General features: G+C 37.3%; 1 protein-coding gene across 1 annotated transcript in view; it reads right to left on the bottom strand.

Annotated features, from left to right (window-relative positions):
* Nucleotides 1-1,153: 1,153 nt before the first annotated feature.
* The window catches only part of CHMP4C (charged multivesicular body protein 4C), a 35,550-nt gene continuing 17,232 nt past the window's right edge, over nucleotides 1,154-19,471 (bottom strand). Inside the window, exons 2-6 of the mRNA XM_012474836.2 lie at nucleotides 14,675-14,852; nucleotides 12,118-12,232; nucleotides 9,039-9,192; nucleotides 4,551-8,854; nucleotides 1,154-3,709 (exon numbers count right to left, since the gene is read on the bottom strand). Of these exons, the coding sequence (XP_012330259.1) occupies nucleotides 8,790-8,854; nucleotides 9,039-9,192; nucleotides 12,118-12,232; nucleotides 14,675-14,852 (512 nt within the window). The 3' untranslated portion in view covers nucleotides 1,154-3,709; nucleotides 4,551-8,789. The remainder of the gene's footprint in view (nucleotides 3,710-4,550; nucleotides 8,855-9,038; nucleotides 9,193-12,117; nucleotides 12,233-14,674; nucleotides 14,853-19,471) is intronic.

The raw sequence follows: 19,471 nt of genomic DNA, 5'->3' as shown, positions 1-19,471 counted from the left end.
GTATACATAATGAGAACCCCAAAAATAGAGGAGAAAGGAACAGAAAGAAAAAATAATGATCACACTCCTTCCAAATTAAAGACATTAAAATAAATATTTAACATGCTCAACAAACTGTAAGATGAACTCACAGAGACTCATACTTGTACATTGTAATCAAACTTTCAAAAGCCAATGACAAAGAGAATCTTGAAAGCAGCAAGAGAAAAAAAAGAGTCATCATGTACAAGAGATACTTAAAGAGTAACAGATTACTCATCAGAAAGTCATCAACCAAAATATTAAAACTGTTCTCCAAAAAAATGAAGGAGAAATTAAGACACTCCCAGATAAACAAAAACTGAGGGAGTGTTTTGCTAGTAGACTTTCTCTACAGGAAATGTTAAAGGGAGTCCTTCACCCTGAAATAAATGGACACTAGACAGTAATTTGAATCCATACAAAGTAATAAAGAATACTGGTAAAAGTAACTACATAAGTAACTGTAAGACAGGATTAATGCATTTTTTTGTTTTTAACTCCTTTTAAAATTTTCTTTAAAAACAAGTGCATAATGCAATAATTATAAATCTTAGTTGATGGGCACATAATGTATAAATATGTAATTTATACAGCATAAAGGAGGGAAAGAAAGGAGTTCTATAGGAATAAAGTTTTTGTATACTATTGAAATTATTTGTATTAATCTAAACTTGTTTGTTATAAATTAAGGTGTTAATTGTAATCTTCAAAGAATCCACTAAGAAAATAACCCAAAAATATGTAGTTAAAAAAATTAAATAGTACTTTTTCCTTGGAATATATTTTCTGTCCATAGACCATATTTTCTTGAGTTTCTTTGTGTGTCTCATATTTATTTGAATAATATATATTTGAATATTATAACCCATTCCTTAGTGTTTGTTATTGCTTCTTGTTGTAGATGTTTATTTAGTTACTTTTCTAAACTAATTTTGTAAGTTTTCACTCTTCATTCTGTGTACCCCTTGAAGTAAGCCTGTTCCATTAGTGGCCAGCTACATTAAATAAAAATTAAAATGTAATTTCAGAATATATTTAACACAAAAGAGGAAGAAATAGAGGAATTGATGAACAAAACAGACATATCACTCTAGTTCATTTCTCTTTCTATAACAAAATAACACAGACTGGGTAATTTATAAACAATAGAAATTTATTTCTCATAATTCTGAGGGCTGGGAAGTCCAAGATCATGGCACCAGCAGATTTAGTGTCTGGGGAGGGCATCTTCTCACAGTATCCTCACATGGCAGAAGAGTTGAAGGAACCAGGTAGCTCTTTGAAACCTCTTCTATAAGGATATTAATCTCACTCACAAGGGCAGAACCCTCATGACTTAATCACTTTCCAAAATGCCATGCATCTTAATCCTACCACAATGGAGATTAAGTTTCAACATGAATTTTGGAGGAACTCAAACATTCAAACCACAGTAAACATACAGAAAACAGAAATATAGCAGATATAGTAATTACATTAAATATCAGTGGATTAAACTCTCTAATTAAAAGGTAGAAATTGGTGAGGAGAAGTATCTCACACCTGCAATCCCAGCACTTTAGAAGGATGAGGCAGGTGGATCACCTGAGGTCAGGAGATTGAGACCAGCCTGGCCAACATGGTGAAACCCCATCTCTACTAACGGGAGGCTGAGGCAGGAGAATCACTTGAACCCAGGAGGCAGAAGTTGCAGTGAGCCGAGATCACACCATTTCACTCCAGACTGGGCAAAAAGAGTGAAACTCCATCTCAAAAAAAAAAAAAAAAAAAGAGAGAAATAAAGAGAGAGAAATTAAATAGATTTTTTGAAAGGATGATACATTATAAGATGTGTACAAGAGACTTTAGATTAAAGCACAGATATATGTTAAGAGTAAAAATATGAAAAAAATTTCCATGCAAACTGTAACCAATAGAGAACTAGAGCAGCTATACTAATGTCAGACAAAATAGATTTTAAGACAAATATATTGCTATTGAAGAGCTGGCAGGAAAACTAGAAGAAATCTCTAAGTTCTAAGTTCTAATTGACTGGAGCTTCAGATAGAGGTCATAGCTATAAATATCCACAATGACAGAGACCATGTTTTATTAAACTTTAATCCTCATACTTAGTTTGGATCTCAGGGTATAATAGATATTTAATAAATATTGATTGAGTGAATAAATTTATATATGAACTCTAAATCATTTCCACAGAAGTGATAGTTAAAGCTATAATTTAAAATAAGATATACACAGACTAGGTCTTAAGGGAGAAACCACAAATAACTAAATCATGGAAAATGTGGGAAAGATTTGCATTTATGAGGCAAATGAAAGAAAAGCAAGTGGAGTAAGGAAATACCAGAAAGTAATTGAAGACGAAGAGCAGCAGACTATCAAAAGAGTACAGGGCACACACATGTTGTATCAATATACACAGAGTATATAAAATTTGCATCTAAGCACAGATTATATACATGCGTATTTAAGCATGTGTGTTTATGTGTGTATTTATATAATCAAAATAATCAATCACATACATGTCACTCTTTCAGTGCACCACAGAGAAGCCTAAAGTGGAGTGTTTTCTGACTTTTGAAAGGCAACACTTAATTCTCCTGATATCATAAATAAATAAGGTAGATATTGCCTTCAATAGACTATGAGAACTAGACATGTTCAGGAGAATAGTTCATAATCATAAGCATTGTCACTTGTTCACTGTTTGTACATCTCTTCTAAATAACAACTCTATCGCTTTGCCTTGTCTGTACTTCTCTTATGTATATTGAGCATTTTTCTTCTGAAAAAAAATGCCTCAAGTGTCCTGTATATAGTGCGATAAAACTTCTGGTAAATGAAAAAACAAACGATGCAAAGTGAATTTGAAGTTAGAAGTGGAATTTAGCTATCTTAAGGAACACTTTCTCTAATGGAAACATTAATGCTCATCTTAAATTCAGGAGATGGGGGAAAGGAAGTGGAGAGATGAAACAGAAATTGACTAACATTTTATCAATTTATTCCCTAAGGATGTAATGTAATGGTACTAAGATATCTTTATTAGTCTTGGTTTCTTTGGGTTTTTCCTTTTTTTCTTCTTTCTTCTTGCTAGGCTTGCAAACTTTAATACATTGTCCATTTTGTTTTAGTAAGATACATACAAATGCAGTGTATAAACTATTGCTACTCCAGTTTCTGCTAAAGAAGTCTGTGCTTAGATTTTATGTTTGCCAAGGATGAAGAAACGCTGTAATTCAGATTTAATTATTCTCAGTTATTGCATGGACATTTATTGCTGTAGGTGGTGTTTTTAGGTTTTAGGTGGCCAACATGCATTCTCCTTTCTTCAGGTGGGATCATCTCCACTATACTTTACCAACCCTCCTTACTGTTTCTCAGTTTATAAGGATTCAGATGGCTAACTTCAGAGTCAGTTACATAAACCAAACTTGGCCAATCAAATGTTCCACTTCTGGAATTTGACTTTTGAGTAGAACAACTTGCTCACAATGGTGATAGATTACTTTCCTCTACAGTTGAATACTCAGAAGGAGTAACTCAGAGCTACCCTGACCTCCAGAGGCTCCCAGGTTTGTGACCCTCCTCAGATTTGCATTTTAAACATTGCTTTCATTTCTGGAATATACAAATTCCTTCCAACAAATACAACTTCTTCTCTTCAGTTATCTTGAATGCACTTCTACAACCAAAAAGGAAAAAAAAAAAAAAAAAACCTTATTTATTAGAAAACTTTTTTTAAAAAAAGACAGAATACCAACAGACTAGCTATCCAGCACTGCCCAAACTGAGGTCTACCACTGAAGTGCCCTATAAGAAGTAGGACCAGTTGTTAGCAAACATACCAGAATTTATAACTTCCAAACAAGTCTTCCAGTTCTAAGGATGCTTTATCAAAAATACTGTTAGATATCTGATTAATATCTTTATTCTTTTTCATATCTTTCAATCCAAAGATGATTTACTTTTACGACTATTCTCTTGTGTTTCACGGCTTTCTTATTGTCAACAGAGGAGCAGCATTATAATTTATTTCAAAATAGTTTTATTCCTTTTCAAAATAAAATATCATGTTTTATAAACATTTCTTTTTAATACGTTAGCATTTTAGTATTTCAAGTCATATATTATCTGTAAACTTGCTGGTAGCCAGGATTTGGTCTTGCCCAGGAATACTCAATAGAAAAATAATGCAAGCCACTTATGTAATTTTAAATTTCCCAGGAGCCATATTATTTTAAAGTTTTAACAACCAGGTGAAATAAATTTTAACAATATATTTTATTTAACCCAATACATCCAAAATAATATTTTAATGAGTAATAAATATAAAATTATTAATGAGGTATTTTATGTTCTTTTTAATATACTAAGTATTTGAAATCCAATGCGTATTTCACACTTAGAGTGCATTTTAAATGAGATGCATATTTCCATTTGAAGTACTTGGTTTGTATAAAGACTACATAAATTTTACAGTCAAAAAAGTAGATTCAATGGCACATGCCTATAGTCTCACTTACTTGGGAGGCTGAGGCTGAAAGATTGCTTAAGCCCAGCAGTTTGAGTCCAGCCTGTGCAATAGAGTGAGAACTCATGTCTAAAAAACAAAGAAGAAGAAGAAAAGAAAGAAAGAAAATAAAAAAATAAAAAGTCAGTTCACATACCCAAGGTGTTCTGAACATAAAGTTTTTTAATAAATGAATCATGTCCATTTTTAAATTTAAACTAATGAAAATTAAATAGAACTAAAAATTCAGTTTCTCAATTGTACCAGCATTTATTGAGTGTTCATTTCTTGTGGTTAATGGATACTCTTTGGATCTCACGGATCTAGCTAAACTGGATAGGCATGTGTATTTAACTAGAGTGAGGAGAGACATTCAGACATCACTCATGAGGTTTTGACAATCTAGCATTCCACAATAACTTTTGTTACTGAAGGATACAGGGATTTCTGCGTGAGATGTTGCATTTCATTGGACTGAAGGTTTATAATTTTTAATACATTTGGAAATTTTGGGGCCATTATTTCTTCAAAGGTTTTTTTCTATTCTGTTTCCTCAGCCAAATCATCCCTCATCCACCCAACTCATCATCACCATTTCAGAACTCCCATTACCTGCACATTAAGCTAATTGATATGGTCCCACAGCTCACTCTTCACTGTTCTTTTCTTGTTTTTTGTTTTTTTTTTAGTGTTTTTCTTTCTGTGTTTTATTTAGAATTGTTTCTGTTGCTATGTCTTCAAGTTCACTCATCTTTTCTTCTGCAGTGTCCAATCTGCTGTTAATGCCATCAATGACGTTCTGCATTTTTCACTTCAGATCATGTACTCATCTCCAGAACTTCAATTTGGGTCTTTCAAAATACTTTCCACTTTTCTCTTCATCATGATCATGCTTTTCTTCTCCTTTCTTGAACATATGGCGTATATTCATTACAGCTGTCTTAATGAACGTATGGAGTATATTTATAACAGCTGTTTTAAAATCTTGCCTTTTGTCATTTCACTATCTGTTCCTACTGTTTGTCTCCTGGTTATGGATTGTATTTCTTTGTTTTTTGGCATGCTTGAACGTTTTTGACTCAATGGTGGACTTTGTGAATTTTATGCTATTGGGTGCTAAGGTTTTATTCATTTTGTTATTGCTAATTGATAGTTTTTATATTCCTTTAAGTATTTGAGGGCTTTGTTCTGGGATACAATTTAGTCAATTGGAATCATTTGATCCTTTTGAGGTTTGCTTTTAGGCTTTGTGAAGTGTGCCCTTTAGTCTAGGTGTAATATGGCCCCACTACTGAAGCAATACCCTTCTGAGGACTTAACCAAATGCTCCCTGTATTAGGAGGTCTTTCCACTCTGGCTAGAGGTACATAAACTATTCCTGGGCCTGTGTGTGCTCTGGAGATTGATCCGTCTGTCTTTCCAACAGTTCTTCTCGGCGTCAGTAGTTTCCTCACACATGTAGACAGATCGGTCCTCAGAGGCAGATTTGAGGGTACTCTTCTGCTGAGTTCCAGAGTTCTCTCCTCTCCCTCCCTCTCTTTCCCCATCCTCCCACCACCACTTCACTCTCTTTGTTTCTCTCTCTCTGTCTCTCTGTCTCTCTCTCAGTCTGCTGGAACTGCCATAACAAAACACCATCAACTGGGTAACTTATAAACAACAGATATTTATTTCTCATGGTTCTGAAGTCTGGGAAGTCCAAGATCAAGATGTCAGCAAATTTGGTGTCTTGTGAGAGCTTGCTCTTTGGTACATAGATGACATCTTCTTTATTGTGTCCTCACATGGAGGAAGGTTATGAATGAGCTCCCTTGGGCCCATTTTATAAAAGCTCTAATTTCATTCATCATTCATGAAATCAACTCCCAAACAGCCCCACACCTAATACCATCACTTTAGGGGTGATGATTTCAATGCATGAATTTAGGGGATGGGGGCACAAACATTCAGACCATAGATAGCTCATGCCCTCTTACTTGCATCTCTCTCTCTCTCTCTCTCTCTCTGTCTCTCTCTCTCTCTCTCTCTCTCCCCCTGCAGAAACATCCTTTCTAGTACTCTTCCCCACAAATTTTCTCAACTCAGCAAGACCACCAACCTCTACTTGGGTCCCCCTTCCCTGTGTAGGCAGGGATTACTTGTGTCCCTTCTCAAGAAACATTGTCCAGTGCTACCTGCTGTCCAATGTCTGAAAAATGTTGTTTCCTGTATTTCGTCCAGTTTTCCAGTGGTTTAAGAGTATAAGGTAAATCTAGGTCCTGTTATTCTATCATGGCCTGAAAGATGTAAACTCTCAATTGTCATTCATTTAATAAATATTAATTGATTGCCTGCTGATGAGAAACTGCAGAATGCTGGGGATCAACTATTTAACTAAAAGAAAAGCAATCCCTGCCCTCGTGGTTAGCAGTGCTCAGCAGGGAAGAGCAACAATAATTAAGGAATCATTCAAGTAAATATATAATATAAATCATGATAAGAAGTGACAGAAAGAAGAGCACTGCAACAGCATATAATGGGGAAACCTGAGTTAGTCTGGGCAATCAAGCAAAGTTTCCCCAAACAAAGGATATTTTAACTAAGATTTAAGGAATAAGTAAGATTGGTACCTGCACTGTGCAGGGTAGGAAGACTGCCAAGAAGAACAGAATGTGCAAATCACCTCTGGCAGGATGGAATCATTAGAAAATCATCAAGTCCGATCCTTAGGTTTGCCAGTGAAGAAACAAAGGCTCAGAGAGTCTATTGGCTCATGTTAGTGTCAGAGCAGGGACTGAAACCCAGGACTCCTACCTTTGGGTCTAGTGCTCTTTCCATTCCACCATATTGGTAAGCAAATGTAGAGAATATTAAAATATCTTATTAAGTGATATGTGTCATTTGATGGTCCACGATCTATTATGGGTAACACATAATTTTGTAATTTATTTTCATTTAAAAATAATTATGGCCAAAATTTTATTCAAGATATACTTTTAATTGCCAATATTTTTATGTATTTACAAGGAATATTCTGTAAAGTGTAAATAAATGTACAAGAGAGCACAAAACAACAGGAAGAACACTCATGCATTTATACACTGAAGCCATAACAGCATCATAATGGCCTGGGAGTGTTAACGCAGTTCCCTAAGTGGGTAAATTATACCCAGGAGATTCTCACTCAGCAGTGTAAGCTGTTAGTGCTTTCAGACATTTTGCGAAATGCATCCTTTGCCCCATTCCAAGCTTAATTGGTATAATAAATGTCAATTAAAGCTCCTTTAAGATTTTAAACTGCAAAACTCAAGTGAAACTATTTATGTATAGACTCATCTAAGACTCCTCTACTAGAAGTCGCTCCCAAAAGAGACACAGTATATTTACATTTACCACAGCTACATGGATACACACAGCAACTTTTCATTCACATATGAAATAACGTTACTTTTCCCAGCTATACTAAATGTATTACTTTTTATTTTTTGAGACAGAGTCTCCCTCTGTCACATAGTCTGGAGTGCAGGTGGCACAATCTTGGCTCACTGCAACCTCCATCTCCCAGGCTCAAGCGATTCTCCTGTCTCAGCTTCCCAAGTAGCTGGGATTACAGGTACGTGCCACCACGTCTGGCTAATTTTGTATTTTTATTGGAGATGGGGTTTCTTCATGTTGGTCAGGCTGGACTCAAACTCCTGGCCTTAAGTGATCCACCTGCCTCAGCCTCCCAATGTGCTGGGATTACAGGTGCGAGCCACCGCACTTAGCCTCCATCATTGATTCTGTATGTACACATGACTCCTTTTTCACTTTTACTTAGAAGGCTTAAAACACAATTATTCATTCAGTATAATTATAAAACAGAGTCGGCCAAGCGCAGTGGCTCAGGCCTGTAATCCCCGCACTTGGGAGGTTGAGGCGAACGGATCACGAGGTCAAGAGATAGAGACCATCCCGGCCAACATGGTGAAACACCGTCTCCACTAAAAGATACAAAAATTAGCTGGGCATGGTGGCAGGTGCTTGCAATTCCAGCTACTCAGGAGGCTGAGGAAGGAGAATTGCTTGAATCCGGGAGGCAGAGGTTGCAGTGAGCCGAGATCATGCCACTGCACTCCACTTGGGGACAGAGCGAGACTCCAACTCAAAAACAGCAACAATAACAAAAACAAACAAACAAAAAAACAGCCTTTGTTAACTTCTGAACTTGGCAAAAAAAAAATTATATTTTATCTACAGCTCATTAATTTAGGTATCAAAAATGCATTTTAGTTTAGGTAGCCCAAGCTGCCAATTGTTTGATATCATCATCATCTTCTTCTGCCCTCCGGGAAGATGCTGGAACATAAAATAGATAAAAATTAGTAATTGGTGACATTCACACTTTCAGCATTGAAAACAGGTATGAATTACATATAAAAATGCATTACATATGAAATAAAAAACATGTCCTAAAAAGAATGGGCCTGGCTACCATTTTAGGCAACTATCTGACCACAGGTGGTTGAGCTGGGTAGCAGACCTGCTCGGGTTCGACGTGCAGTGAAGGACGTGCCTGGTTTTCTCTCTGGCTGTGCTGGGAGAGAAGAGGAAGGCACATTTGGAAGGCGGATATTTGTCATCTTCTTATTTAATTCCTCCTGCTCCAATTCTTCAAGTTCTGCCATCAACTCATCCTGAACACAGGAGAAAGGAAGAATTAGGGAGTTAACGTTTCAAGACGTGGGTTTCCTCAAACACAATAACAAGAACATCTGCTACCCAATTGATATGTGAAAATCCAGTGAAATGGAATATTTATTTTAAAACTAAGTCTTTTTTGCAACACTGAGCAATGATTAAAAAATGAATATTCTAGGTTGTGCAAATTTGTTGTAGTTAATCTTCTAATACTTCAGTAAACAGCCATTCATGTAATTTGTGCTAGCTGAATATATAACCTCCCCATGCTTCTGGGAAATTTACACCTTGCCTGTCATTTTTCCAATGTGTTCTTTTCTACTGTTTAGAATCTACAAAACTTTAATTGGTAGAAATGAATGTTTATATTTGGGCTAATGCTATTCAAAATAAAACAACAGGTATAGCAAAACCATAATGCACAGAAAGTAAAAAGAATCAAAGATAGAGATATGATTCTTTTATCAAATCACCAAAGCCAATATAAATTAGGCTGCATATTTGGGTTAAGAAAAGTTCAATTTAAGATAAGTATACCATATTCCTTTCTTTTAGCAATAGTACCAAAGAGTCTGGTTTAATCTTAAACTACTCCCTGTCCCAAAAACTTTTGAGAGACAAGGCTAGTTTGAGACCTTAAAGATGTAAGTCACCTTATGCCAGTTCTGAGATGACTCAGATAGCTCAGATCTCACTGGCTCCATAAGTCCTCAAGTGGAGTCCAGCCCTCTCAGAGTTTGAGAGTCACAACTAAACTTGCCATTGATGGAATTATGTGGCTGTCACTATTAGAAATGACCTGGGACACATTATATTCAACCAAGTAGATTTTTCTTTCATGAATGAATAATGAATGAGAGAATTCATTCATTCATTATTCAACAAATTTATTGAGCACTCACTCCTGGATAGATTTTGAACTCAGTACTGGGATGCAAAGTTGAATCAACACTCCCTATATTCAAGGAGCTTATGCTCAAATGCAGGAGAAAGGCATATAAACAAATAATAATCCAATATTAAAGTGAGAGTAATAACACTGTGGGGAGAGAGAAGATATTTATGCCAATCACAACATTTGATTGAGTCAGTGGGTATCAGAATTGCAACAAGCTGGAAGATTGTCTGACCTCTATTAAATTCGTCTCATAAAAAGAGAAGAAAATATGAAGGTGTATAGTATTGGGCCATATGAAATAGCACAGTCAATATAGTTGTGCACTTGATGGATTTCCACAAGCCATATGAATAAAATGGTATCAAAGTGAATACCCTGATGTCCTATTTCTGCTCACAAAACAATTAGGGACAAATACCACAAATATAGTAATGACAGAACAAGCTATCCTAGGCCAAATGTATGCCCAGAATTGCCAATAGTGCTTCATTATTTTCAACAGCAGCAGAAACATATTGATGTTTTCTTTAGCAATATGATAACAGAATAATCATCTCCTCCGTCATTTTCATTCTTTAGGTACCAAACACTAATTTAAGATATTTTAGAGATAATCCAGTGATCTAATAATCTTCATTATCATAGATAAGAAAGCTAAGGGTCAGAAAAGTAAAAGGGACTTACACAAAGTTTTTTTTTTTTTTAGACGGAATTTCGCTCTTGTTACCCAGGCTGGAGTGCAATGGCGCGATCTCGGCTCACCACAACCTCCACCTCCTGGGTTCAAGCAATTCTCCTGCCTCAGCCTCCCCGAGTAGCTAGGACTACAGGCGTGCGCCACCATGCCCAGCTAATTTTTGTATTTTAAGTAGCGATAGGGTTTCACCATGTTGACCAGGATGGTCTCAATCTCTTGACCTCGTGATCCATCCGCCTCGGCCTCCCAAAGTGCTGGGATTATAGGCGTGAGCCACCGTGCCCAGCCACAAAGTTTTTAATAAATGATAGAGCCCAAATATCCACATAAGCCTAGAGTCCTTTCCACCACATCATAATTTACTCATTAGATGCTTATCAGTCCACACCAGGGGTTGGCAAACTTTTTCTGTAAAGGACCAAATAATAATATTGCAGGCTTTGCAGGCTGAATGTTTTCTTCTGCTCCATAGTCTCCTTTGTTGTCAGTTTTCAACAACAGTTTAAAATTGTGAAACCCACCCTGACCTAAAAGAATACACAAAAACAGGTCATGGGAAGAATCTGACCTGCAAGCCATATTTTTTCCGACCCTTTGTCAACACCATTTTTAAAAGGTGTTGATACCCATCCTCATTTAGGGGGATTCCATGGAACCACATCTTACTTGCTAAATGTATTATTTTTAATATCACATAGATGAAGGAAGGTGCATTATTTGCCATGTTAATCCAAGCTTTGGAAATGTCTCTGTATGTGTACTAGTCCTACTTGTGTGTGCTTTGAGCAGAACGATTGAAATTCACAGTGCAGACATCACCATTATAATTATAGTCTGTTTGTGTTATTGGACTGATTAATCTAAATGGAATGTGTGTGTTAATAATGCCACTCCACATTTATTTGTTTTCATAGCCTGAGTAATAAACAGAGGCAGCCTAACCTCTAATTTAATAGCCATAGAGCATGATACGTCTGTTTCATGCAGAATGGCAAAGTCTACTTTGTTTTGCCCAGATGTGTGAGCATTCAGTTCCTCCTAATGGGGCTGTTTAGACTTCAACCATTAAAAGTCACTAACTTTACATAATCACATGCTGTTTTTTCCTTAATAGCTGAAAACTTAATTAGGTAGCTGTTTGCCAAACTATATTAATCTTCTCTTTAAATCAGAGCTACTAACACTTTATTTTTCTCTTAAGAGAAGTAGCTTTTTAACAAATATCACTTGTTCTTTCAGTAGTAAGGGAACCTGCCTACCGTATATGATGGGAAGCTACTCTTTACAGCAGCCACAATCCTGCATTCTCCATATTGGGTTACGTACCTCATCAAAGTCATCACCAAATCCAACCCGTTGAGAAAATGCTTCTGAGATTTCTTGGGCGATGTCCTGTTGCTCTGTGATCTCTTGCATCAAATCATCTATTTTGTTCAGATCCCTGGGAAATCATATTTTGTTGAACATTTTAGAATGTTAACTTATAATTTAGATATAATCCTATATGAAAAAGTCAGTTCATTTAATACAAACTCTTAGTTATTTCAGTAGGATAAATATTCCTGATATTTACCAACTTTAAAGATAATTAATATTTTTCTAAAAAAGTTAATAATCCCGTATGTGCACATATATTAAAAGCATTAAGCAAATACCTATTATATTTGGAACTCACTAAAAATAAAAGTATTTTATAACTATTAATATTTATAGACCTATTTTGAAATTTTTTCTGGTAGGGCATATGTCAAATTTAAATATATGCTGCTGTGTATCAGCTCTGCAGGAAACACTGCCACAGACCACCAGGACCACCAAGACTAGATGAGCTTTGGCAGTTCTCAGGAGCCCCTATCTGACAGCAGCCCTTTGTTGAAGGGCTAGAGAGCAATTTTTTCTAACACTTAGCTGCTCTGAGATCCTGGCTCCCTGAGGGTTTTCCCATAGTGGTGATGCCCTGAGAGGTTACTAAAGAGAGCAGAATTAAACCTATAAAGCCCTCAGAAGAATTAGCAACTGCAGCAAAGAAATCTAAGAAGCCACTGGCTCAGGATGAACAGCAGCTTTGAAGACATTTTCCAACATCTGAGCTTCACTGGCTCCTAAACACCTGCCTAAGCATGTTGGTGTCTACATGCCAGGTTCTGGAATGTTTCTATAGTAGCTGGTCTCTGAATAATTCCTACAACTCTGAAACTAGGTGAAACTGATTGGATATAAGAGAAGTGATAATGCCCTCATTATTAAGTAGCCTAAATTCCTAAAGTTTTACAGTGGAATTAATTTTTTGTGAGTTTCTCTGACTCTGTAAGAGGTATTTTGACATATTTTAATGCAATAATCAAAAAAGAATACTTTTACTTCCCTTTGACCATCCCTTATCTCTAAACCTTATTATTCTATTTATAATAAATATTCAACAAATATGTTTTAAAAAGGAACATGAAAAAAATGTATGGCTAAACTTTGGGCCTGGGAACGAATTTTTTTCAGATGTAATACAATGGTATGATGTGGCCAAGCTGCCTGGAGAGAAAGGCTGATTTTGTAATAAATTTCAGCACCCAAAAGCAATAGAGAATTTTGACTCTGATAATGAATCTAATGATCTCCCTGAAACTGTAAAAATGGAGGCTGATTGTTAATGAATTATCCAGAAAAGAAAGTGTTAGCAAGGTTGTCTTCACTCCCCCCAGCCTCCACCTTTTTCACCTTTTCCCATTCTATGGAAATTTGTCTACTTCTCGTAGGTAATCATTGCTCTTGTGCATCTTTGGCCCAGGTTCCACTTTCATATGCAATATCAGAAAAGGATCAGGTCACAGACATATTTCCCAGTGCGAATGTTAAGCAAATTGTGAATATTATTGAGTGCTCCCTTTGTGCCAGGAACTATGCTAAGCGCATTACATATAATATCTCATTGACTCTCACAATAACCACAAGGTAAGTACTATTATCATCTCTAATTTACATATATAGAAACTGAATAAAGGACAAAATAATTTTCCCAAGGGATAGTCAGTTGTTAGCCTGGGATTATAGCCCAGAAAATTTAACACCCAAATCCATGCTCATAACTATTCTCCTATGTCAGTGGTTCTCAAACATTGGTTAGCATCAGAATCACATGGACCCAAATCCTTTCCTAGTTCAAGGAGCCTGGGCATCTGTGTTCTCTTTACGTATTTTCCAGGTGATTCTGATTCCCTCCAACGTTTGACAGCCACTATCCCATAGTTCCAACATCCTCACAGAGGATGAAATTGAAGGCTTTTAAAAATTTGTTGTTGTTGTTGTTGCTGTTGTTTTTCCAAGACGGAGTCTTGCAGTGTCGCCTAGGCTGGAGTGCAAGTGGTGTGATCTCACTCATTGCAACCTCCGCTTCCCGGGTTCAAGTGATTCTCTTGCCTCAGCCTCCTGAGTAGCTGGGATTACAGATGCCCACCACCATTCCTGGCTAATTTTTTAAAATATCTTTAGTAGAGACAGGGTTTCACCAAGTTAGCCAGGGTGCTCTTGAACTCCTGACCACAGGTGATCCGCCTGCGTCAGCCTCCCAAAGTGCAGGGATTACAGGCATGAGCCACTGTGCCGTGCCTTTTTTAAATCGTAGAATTAAAATATTTACAGGCACGGTTTCCAGCAACCATAAAGTCACTGGGAAACATTACAGGCAAAAATGAATGCCCTTCCTTTTTTCATGGTCTTTTTTGTTGTTGTTGCTATAACCTTTAATCTTTCCCTGAGACACTATTTCATTCAACATGTCAAAGAGCCTCAAATGAGTAAATCCATTCCTGCCAAAATCATAATATGGTTCCAAAGGTTCTTCCCAACACTGAGGGAATTTATGATTCAGGGGGAGACCAGAGTCACTCACATGTTTTCGTGAACTGATTTCATTGCTTTTGCTGCAAAGCCCATGTTCCTCAACACCTCAGTGTTGGTGTGTGAGTTCTCCAGGGCTTCTCTCTGGAACTCAATGGTTGAAAGTGTTCCATCAATCTGAGTGAGCTGCTTTTCGAACCTCTTCTTTCTCTTTAGTGCCTGTAATGCAGCTAAATAAAAAAGAAGCCACATTTATTAGGAAAGAGAAAGAGACACTCAAGAGATGTTTACTCAGCACCAACTATGGACTTAGACTTGCTGATAACTAAGGACAATTAGTATACCAAATTAAACCTGAGAAATAAACAAGTCACATTGTCCTCTCAATTATCAGCACCAATTACCACTGTCTCCAACATTTTATTTTTTTTCTTCCAAATATCTGGTAAGTGTAAGAGAATGGAAAGTCAGCTTTCCTATTCCATAACATATGCCACAGAAATGGTTTTGCAAACATCAGATTTTAGAAAAAGGATAGATAAAAATATGAGTACAGATCATGCAATAGAAAAGTAAACTTTTAAAGAAAGTAAAAACCTTTTGACACAGGGTGTCACTCTGTCACCCAGACCGGATGAAATGTTACAATCATAGCTCACTGCAGCCTTGAACTCCTGGCTCAAGCAATCCTTCTGCCTTAGCCTCCAGAGTAACTTCAACTACAGGCATACGTCACTGTACTCAGCTATTGTTTTTTTTTTTAATTTTTTTGTAGAGAAAGGGTCTTGCTCTACTGCCCAAGCTAGTCTCAAATTTCTGGCCTCAAGCAATCCTACCCTCTCGGCCTCCCAAAGTGCTGAAATTGCAGGTGTGAGTCATCACACCTGGCCCTCCTTGTCTTTTTTATCTATGTTCTGGGAGAATTCCTTGACTTTATTTTCAGATCACTAGTTTAGTTTTCAGCTATATTCATTCTATTTTTTACCCTTTATTTTCTTAATTATGTCTTTCACTTCTAAGAACTTGTTCTTTAGTTGCTCTTTTTTTTGGCAACCTATTCTTGTTTTATAGATATAATTGCCTCCTTAATCTCCTTCAGGACACTAACACTAGTTTTATTTGTAACGTATTTTATTTCTGACATTATTTCTGTTCTTTTGGGTTCCATTGTTTGTGCTGCTTATCTTGATTCTTCTCTTTCATGCAATTACCTTTCTTCATCATTCTTCTGATCTTCTATTATAGGGTCATATTTATAAATATTATAAAAGACTGAAATAGTTCATATAAGTGGCTGTGCATCTTGTCATTATGTGAGTTTCCCCACAAGGCCTCTCTCCTAAAGGGAAAGTTGCCAATAGCTCTGTGTAAGAAAAAGCTGGGGCAGGGAGTAGGTACACAAGCAGGGGACTACTCCGGTTACCAAAGAAAGGCTTGCCTCTGGGTGTGGGACATTTTTTTTTTCTTATAAGTGGTGACTGTCCTTCCTCACCCCTTCCTGCCCACTATGGAGGTTTGGGGATCCTCAAGCTCTGCTCCAACTCCCTCTCCAGGTACAACAGCACAATTTAAGTTCTTGATGAACAGCACTTACATCTTTTCTTTTTTCATGTCTTCCTTGTTATATGCAAACTTTATTTATAGAACAAAATTTGTTTACTCTGTCTTTTAGGGAAGAACTAAAATAATTTTGCAAGTCAAATGGCTTAAAGTCCTTTTCACACCATCACACTCAATAGAGACTTAGCAACAAAAAGAATAAAATGCTTAGGAATACGGTTAAACAGGGAGATGAAAGATCTCTATAAGAAGAATGTATTAGTCCATTCTCCTGCTGCCATAAGGACATATCTGAGATTGGGTAATTTGTAAAGGAAAACGGTTTAATTGACTCACACTGCCGCAGGGCTGGGGAGGCCTCAGGAAACTTACAATCATGGTGGAAGGGGAAACAAACATGTCCTTCTTAATATGGCAGCAGAAAGGAAAAGAATGAGAGCCTAGCAAAGGGAGAAGCCCCTTATAAAACCACCAGATCCTATGAGAACTAACTCACTATCATGAGAACAGGATAGGAGAAACTATCCCCATGATTCAATTATCTCAACCTGGTCCTTCCCAAGACACATGTGGATCATAGGGACTAGAATTCAAGATGAGATTTGGGTGGGGACACAGCCAAACTATATTATTTCACCCTTGGCCTCTCTCAAATCTCATGTCCTCACATTTCAAAACACAATCATACCCTTCCGACAGACACCAAAGTCTTAAATCATTCCAGCATTAACTTAAAAGTCCAAGTCCAAAAACTCATCTGGGACAAGGCAGGTCCCTTCTGCCTATGAGCCTGTAAAATCAAAAGCAAGTTAGTTACTTCCTAGATACAATAGGGATACAGGCATTGAGTAAATACACCTGTTCCAAATGGGAGAAATTAGCCAAAACAAAGGGGCTACAGGCTCCATGCAAGTCCAAAATACAATAGGGCAGTCATTAAACCTTAAAGTTCCAAAATGACCTCCTTTGACTCCATATCTCACATCCAGGTCATGCTGATGCAAGAAGTCATCTCCCACAGCCTTGGGAAGCTCCACACCTGGAGCTTTATAGAGTAAAGCCCCATTCCCAGCTGCCTTCATGGCTGGCATTGAGTGCCTGTGGCTTTTCCAGGAATACAGTGCAAGCTGTTGATAGATCTACCATTCTGGGGTCTGGAGAATGGTGGTCCTGTTCTCTTTACTTCTGTATACCTGCAGGCTCAACACCATGTGGAAGCTGCCAAGGCTTGGGGCTTGGACCCTCTGAAGCCATGGCCCAAGCTGTACCTTGGACCCTTTTATCCACTTTTAGCCACATTGGCCCCTTTTAGCTGGAGCAGCTGGGATGTAGGGCACTAAGTCCCTAGGCTACACACAGCAGAGTGCCCTGGGACAGGCCCAGGAAACCATTTTTTCCTCCTAGGCCTCCAGGCCTGTGATGGGAGGGTCTGCCACAATGGTGTCTGACATGCCCTGGAGACATTTTCCCCATTGTCTTGGTGATTAATACTGGACTCCTCCTTACTAATGTAAGTCTCTGCAGCAAGCTTGAATTTCTCCCCAGAAAATGTGGTTTTCTTTTCTATTGCATCATCAGGCTGCAAATTTTCCAAACTTTTATGCTCTGCTTTCTCTTGAACACTTTGCCACTTAGAAATTTCCTCCACCAGATACTCTAAATCATCTTTCTCAAGTCTAAAATTCCACACGTCTCTAGGGCAGGGCAAAATGCTCCCAGTCTCTTTGCATAGCAATAGTGACCTTTACTCCAATTTCCAACAAGTTCCTCATCTCCATCTGAGACCACCTTAGCCTGGACTTCATTGTCCATATAACTATCAGCATTTTCGTCAAAGCCATTCTACAAGTCTCTAGGAAGTTTCAAACTTTCCCACTTCTTCCTGTCTTCTTCTGAGCCCTCCAAACTGTTCCAACTTCTCCCTGTTATGCATTTCCAAAGTCACTTCCACATTTTCAGGTATCTTTACAACAGCACTCTACTCTCTGTGGTACCAACTTGCAGTAATAGTCTGTTATTCCACTCCTATAAGGACATGTCCAAGACTAGGTAATTTATAAAGGAAAGAGGTTTAATGGACTCACAGTTCCTCAGGGCTGGGGAGGCCTCAGGAAACCTACAATCATGGTGGAAGGGGAAGCAAACATATGGCAGCAGGAAGGAGAAGAATGAGAGCCCAGCAAAGAGGGAAGCCCCTTATAAAACCATCAGATCTTGTGAGAACTAACTTGCTATTGAGATAAGATGGGGGAAACCACCCCCATGATTCTATTATCTCAATTTGGTCCCTCCCATGACACATGGAAATTATGAGAACTACAATTCAAGATGAGATTTGGATATGGACACAGCCAAATCGTATCACAGAATTACAAAACACTCCTGAAAGAAATCAGAGATGCTACAAACAAATGGAAAAAATTCCATGCTCATGGATGGGAAGAATCAATATTGTTAAAATGGTCATACTGCCCAAAACAATGTACAAATTCAATACTATTCCTATTAAACTACCAACATCATTTTTCATAGAATTGGGAAAAAATGTATACTAAAATTCATAGGGAACCAAAAATGAGTCCAAATAGCCAAAGCAATGCTTAGTAAAAAGAACAAAGTTAAAGGTACCACACTACCTGACTTTAAACAATATTACAAGGCTATAGTAACCCAAACAGCATGGTACTGGTACAGAAACAGACATATAGACCAATGGAACAGAATAGAGAACCTAGAAATAAAACTACACACCTACAACCATTTGATCTTTAACAAAACCAACAATAACAAGTAATGGGAAAAGAACTCTATAATCAATAAATGGTGCTGTGATAACTGGCTATCCATTTTTGGAAGATTGAAACTAGACCCCTTCCTGTTATCATGTACAAATATCAACTCAAATTGGATTAAAGAGTTAAATGTAAGACCTAAAACTATAAAAACCCTAGAAGAAAACCTAGGAAATACAATTCTGGACATATGCCTCAGCAAAGATTTCATTATAAGGTCTCCAAAAGCAATTGTAACAAAAACAAAATAGACAAGTGGGATCTAATTAGAGAGTTTCTACATGGCAAAAGAAACTATCAATAGAGTAAGCAGACAACCTACAGGATGGGAAAAAATATTAACAAACTATGCATCTGGCAAAGGTCTAATATAGAGAATCTATAACGAATTTAAACAACTCAACAGGCAATAAACAAGTAACCTCATTTTAAAGTGGACAAAAGACATGAACAGACACTTCTCAAAAAAAGACATACATGTAGCCAATAAGCATATA

This window comes from Aotus nancymaae, unplaced genomic scaffold (genome assembly GCF_030222135.1).
Source record: "Aotus nancymaae isolate 86718 unplaced genomic scaffold, 86718_ANA_hifiasm-v0.15.2.pri h1tg000036l, whole genome shotgun sequence".
NCBI classification, from domain to species: Eukaryota; Metazoa; Chordata; class Mammalia; order Primates; family Aotidae; genus Aotus; species Aotus nancymaae.
Note: the sequence above shows the minus strand (reverse complement) of the source record. Positions and strands in the feature narration are given on the sequence as shown.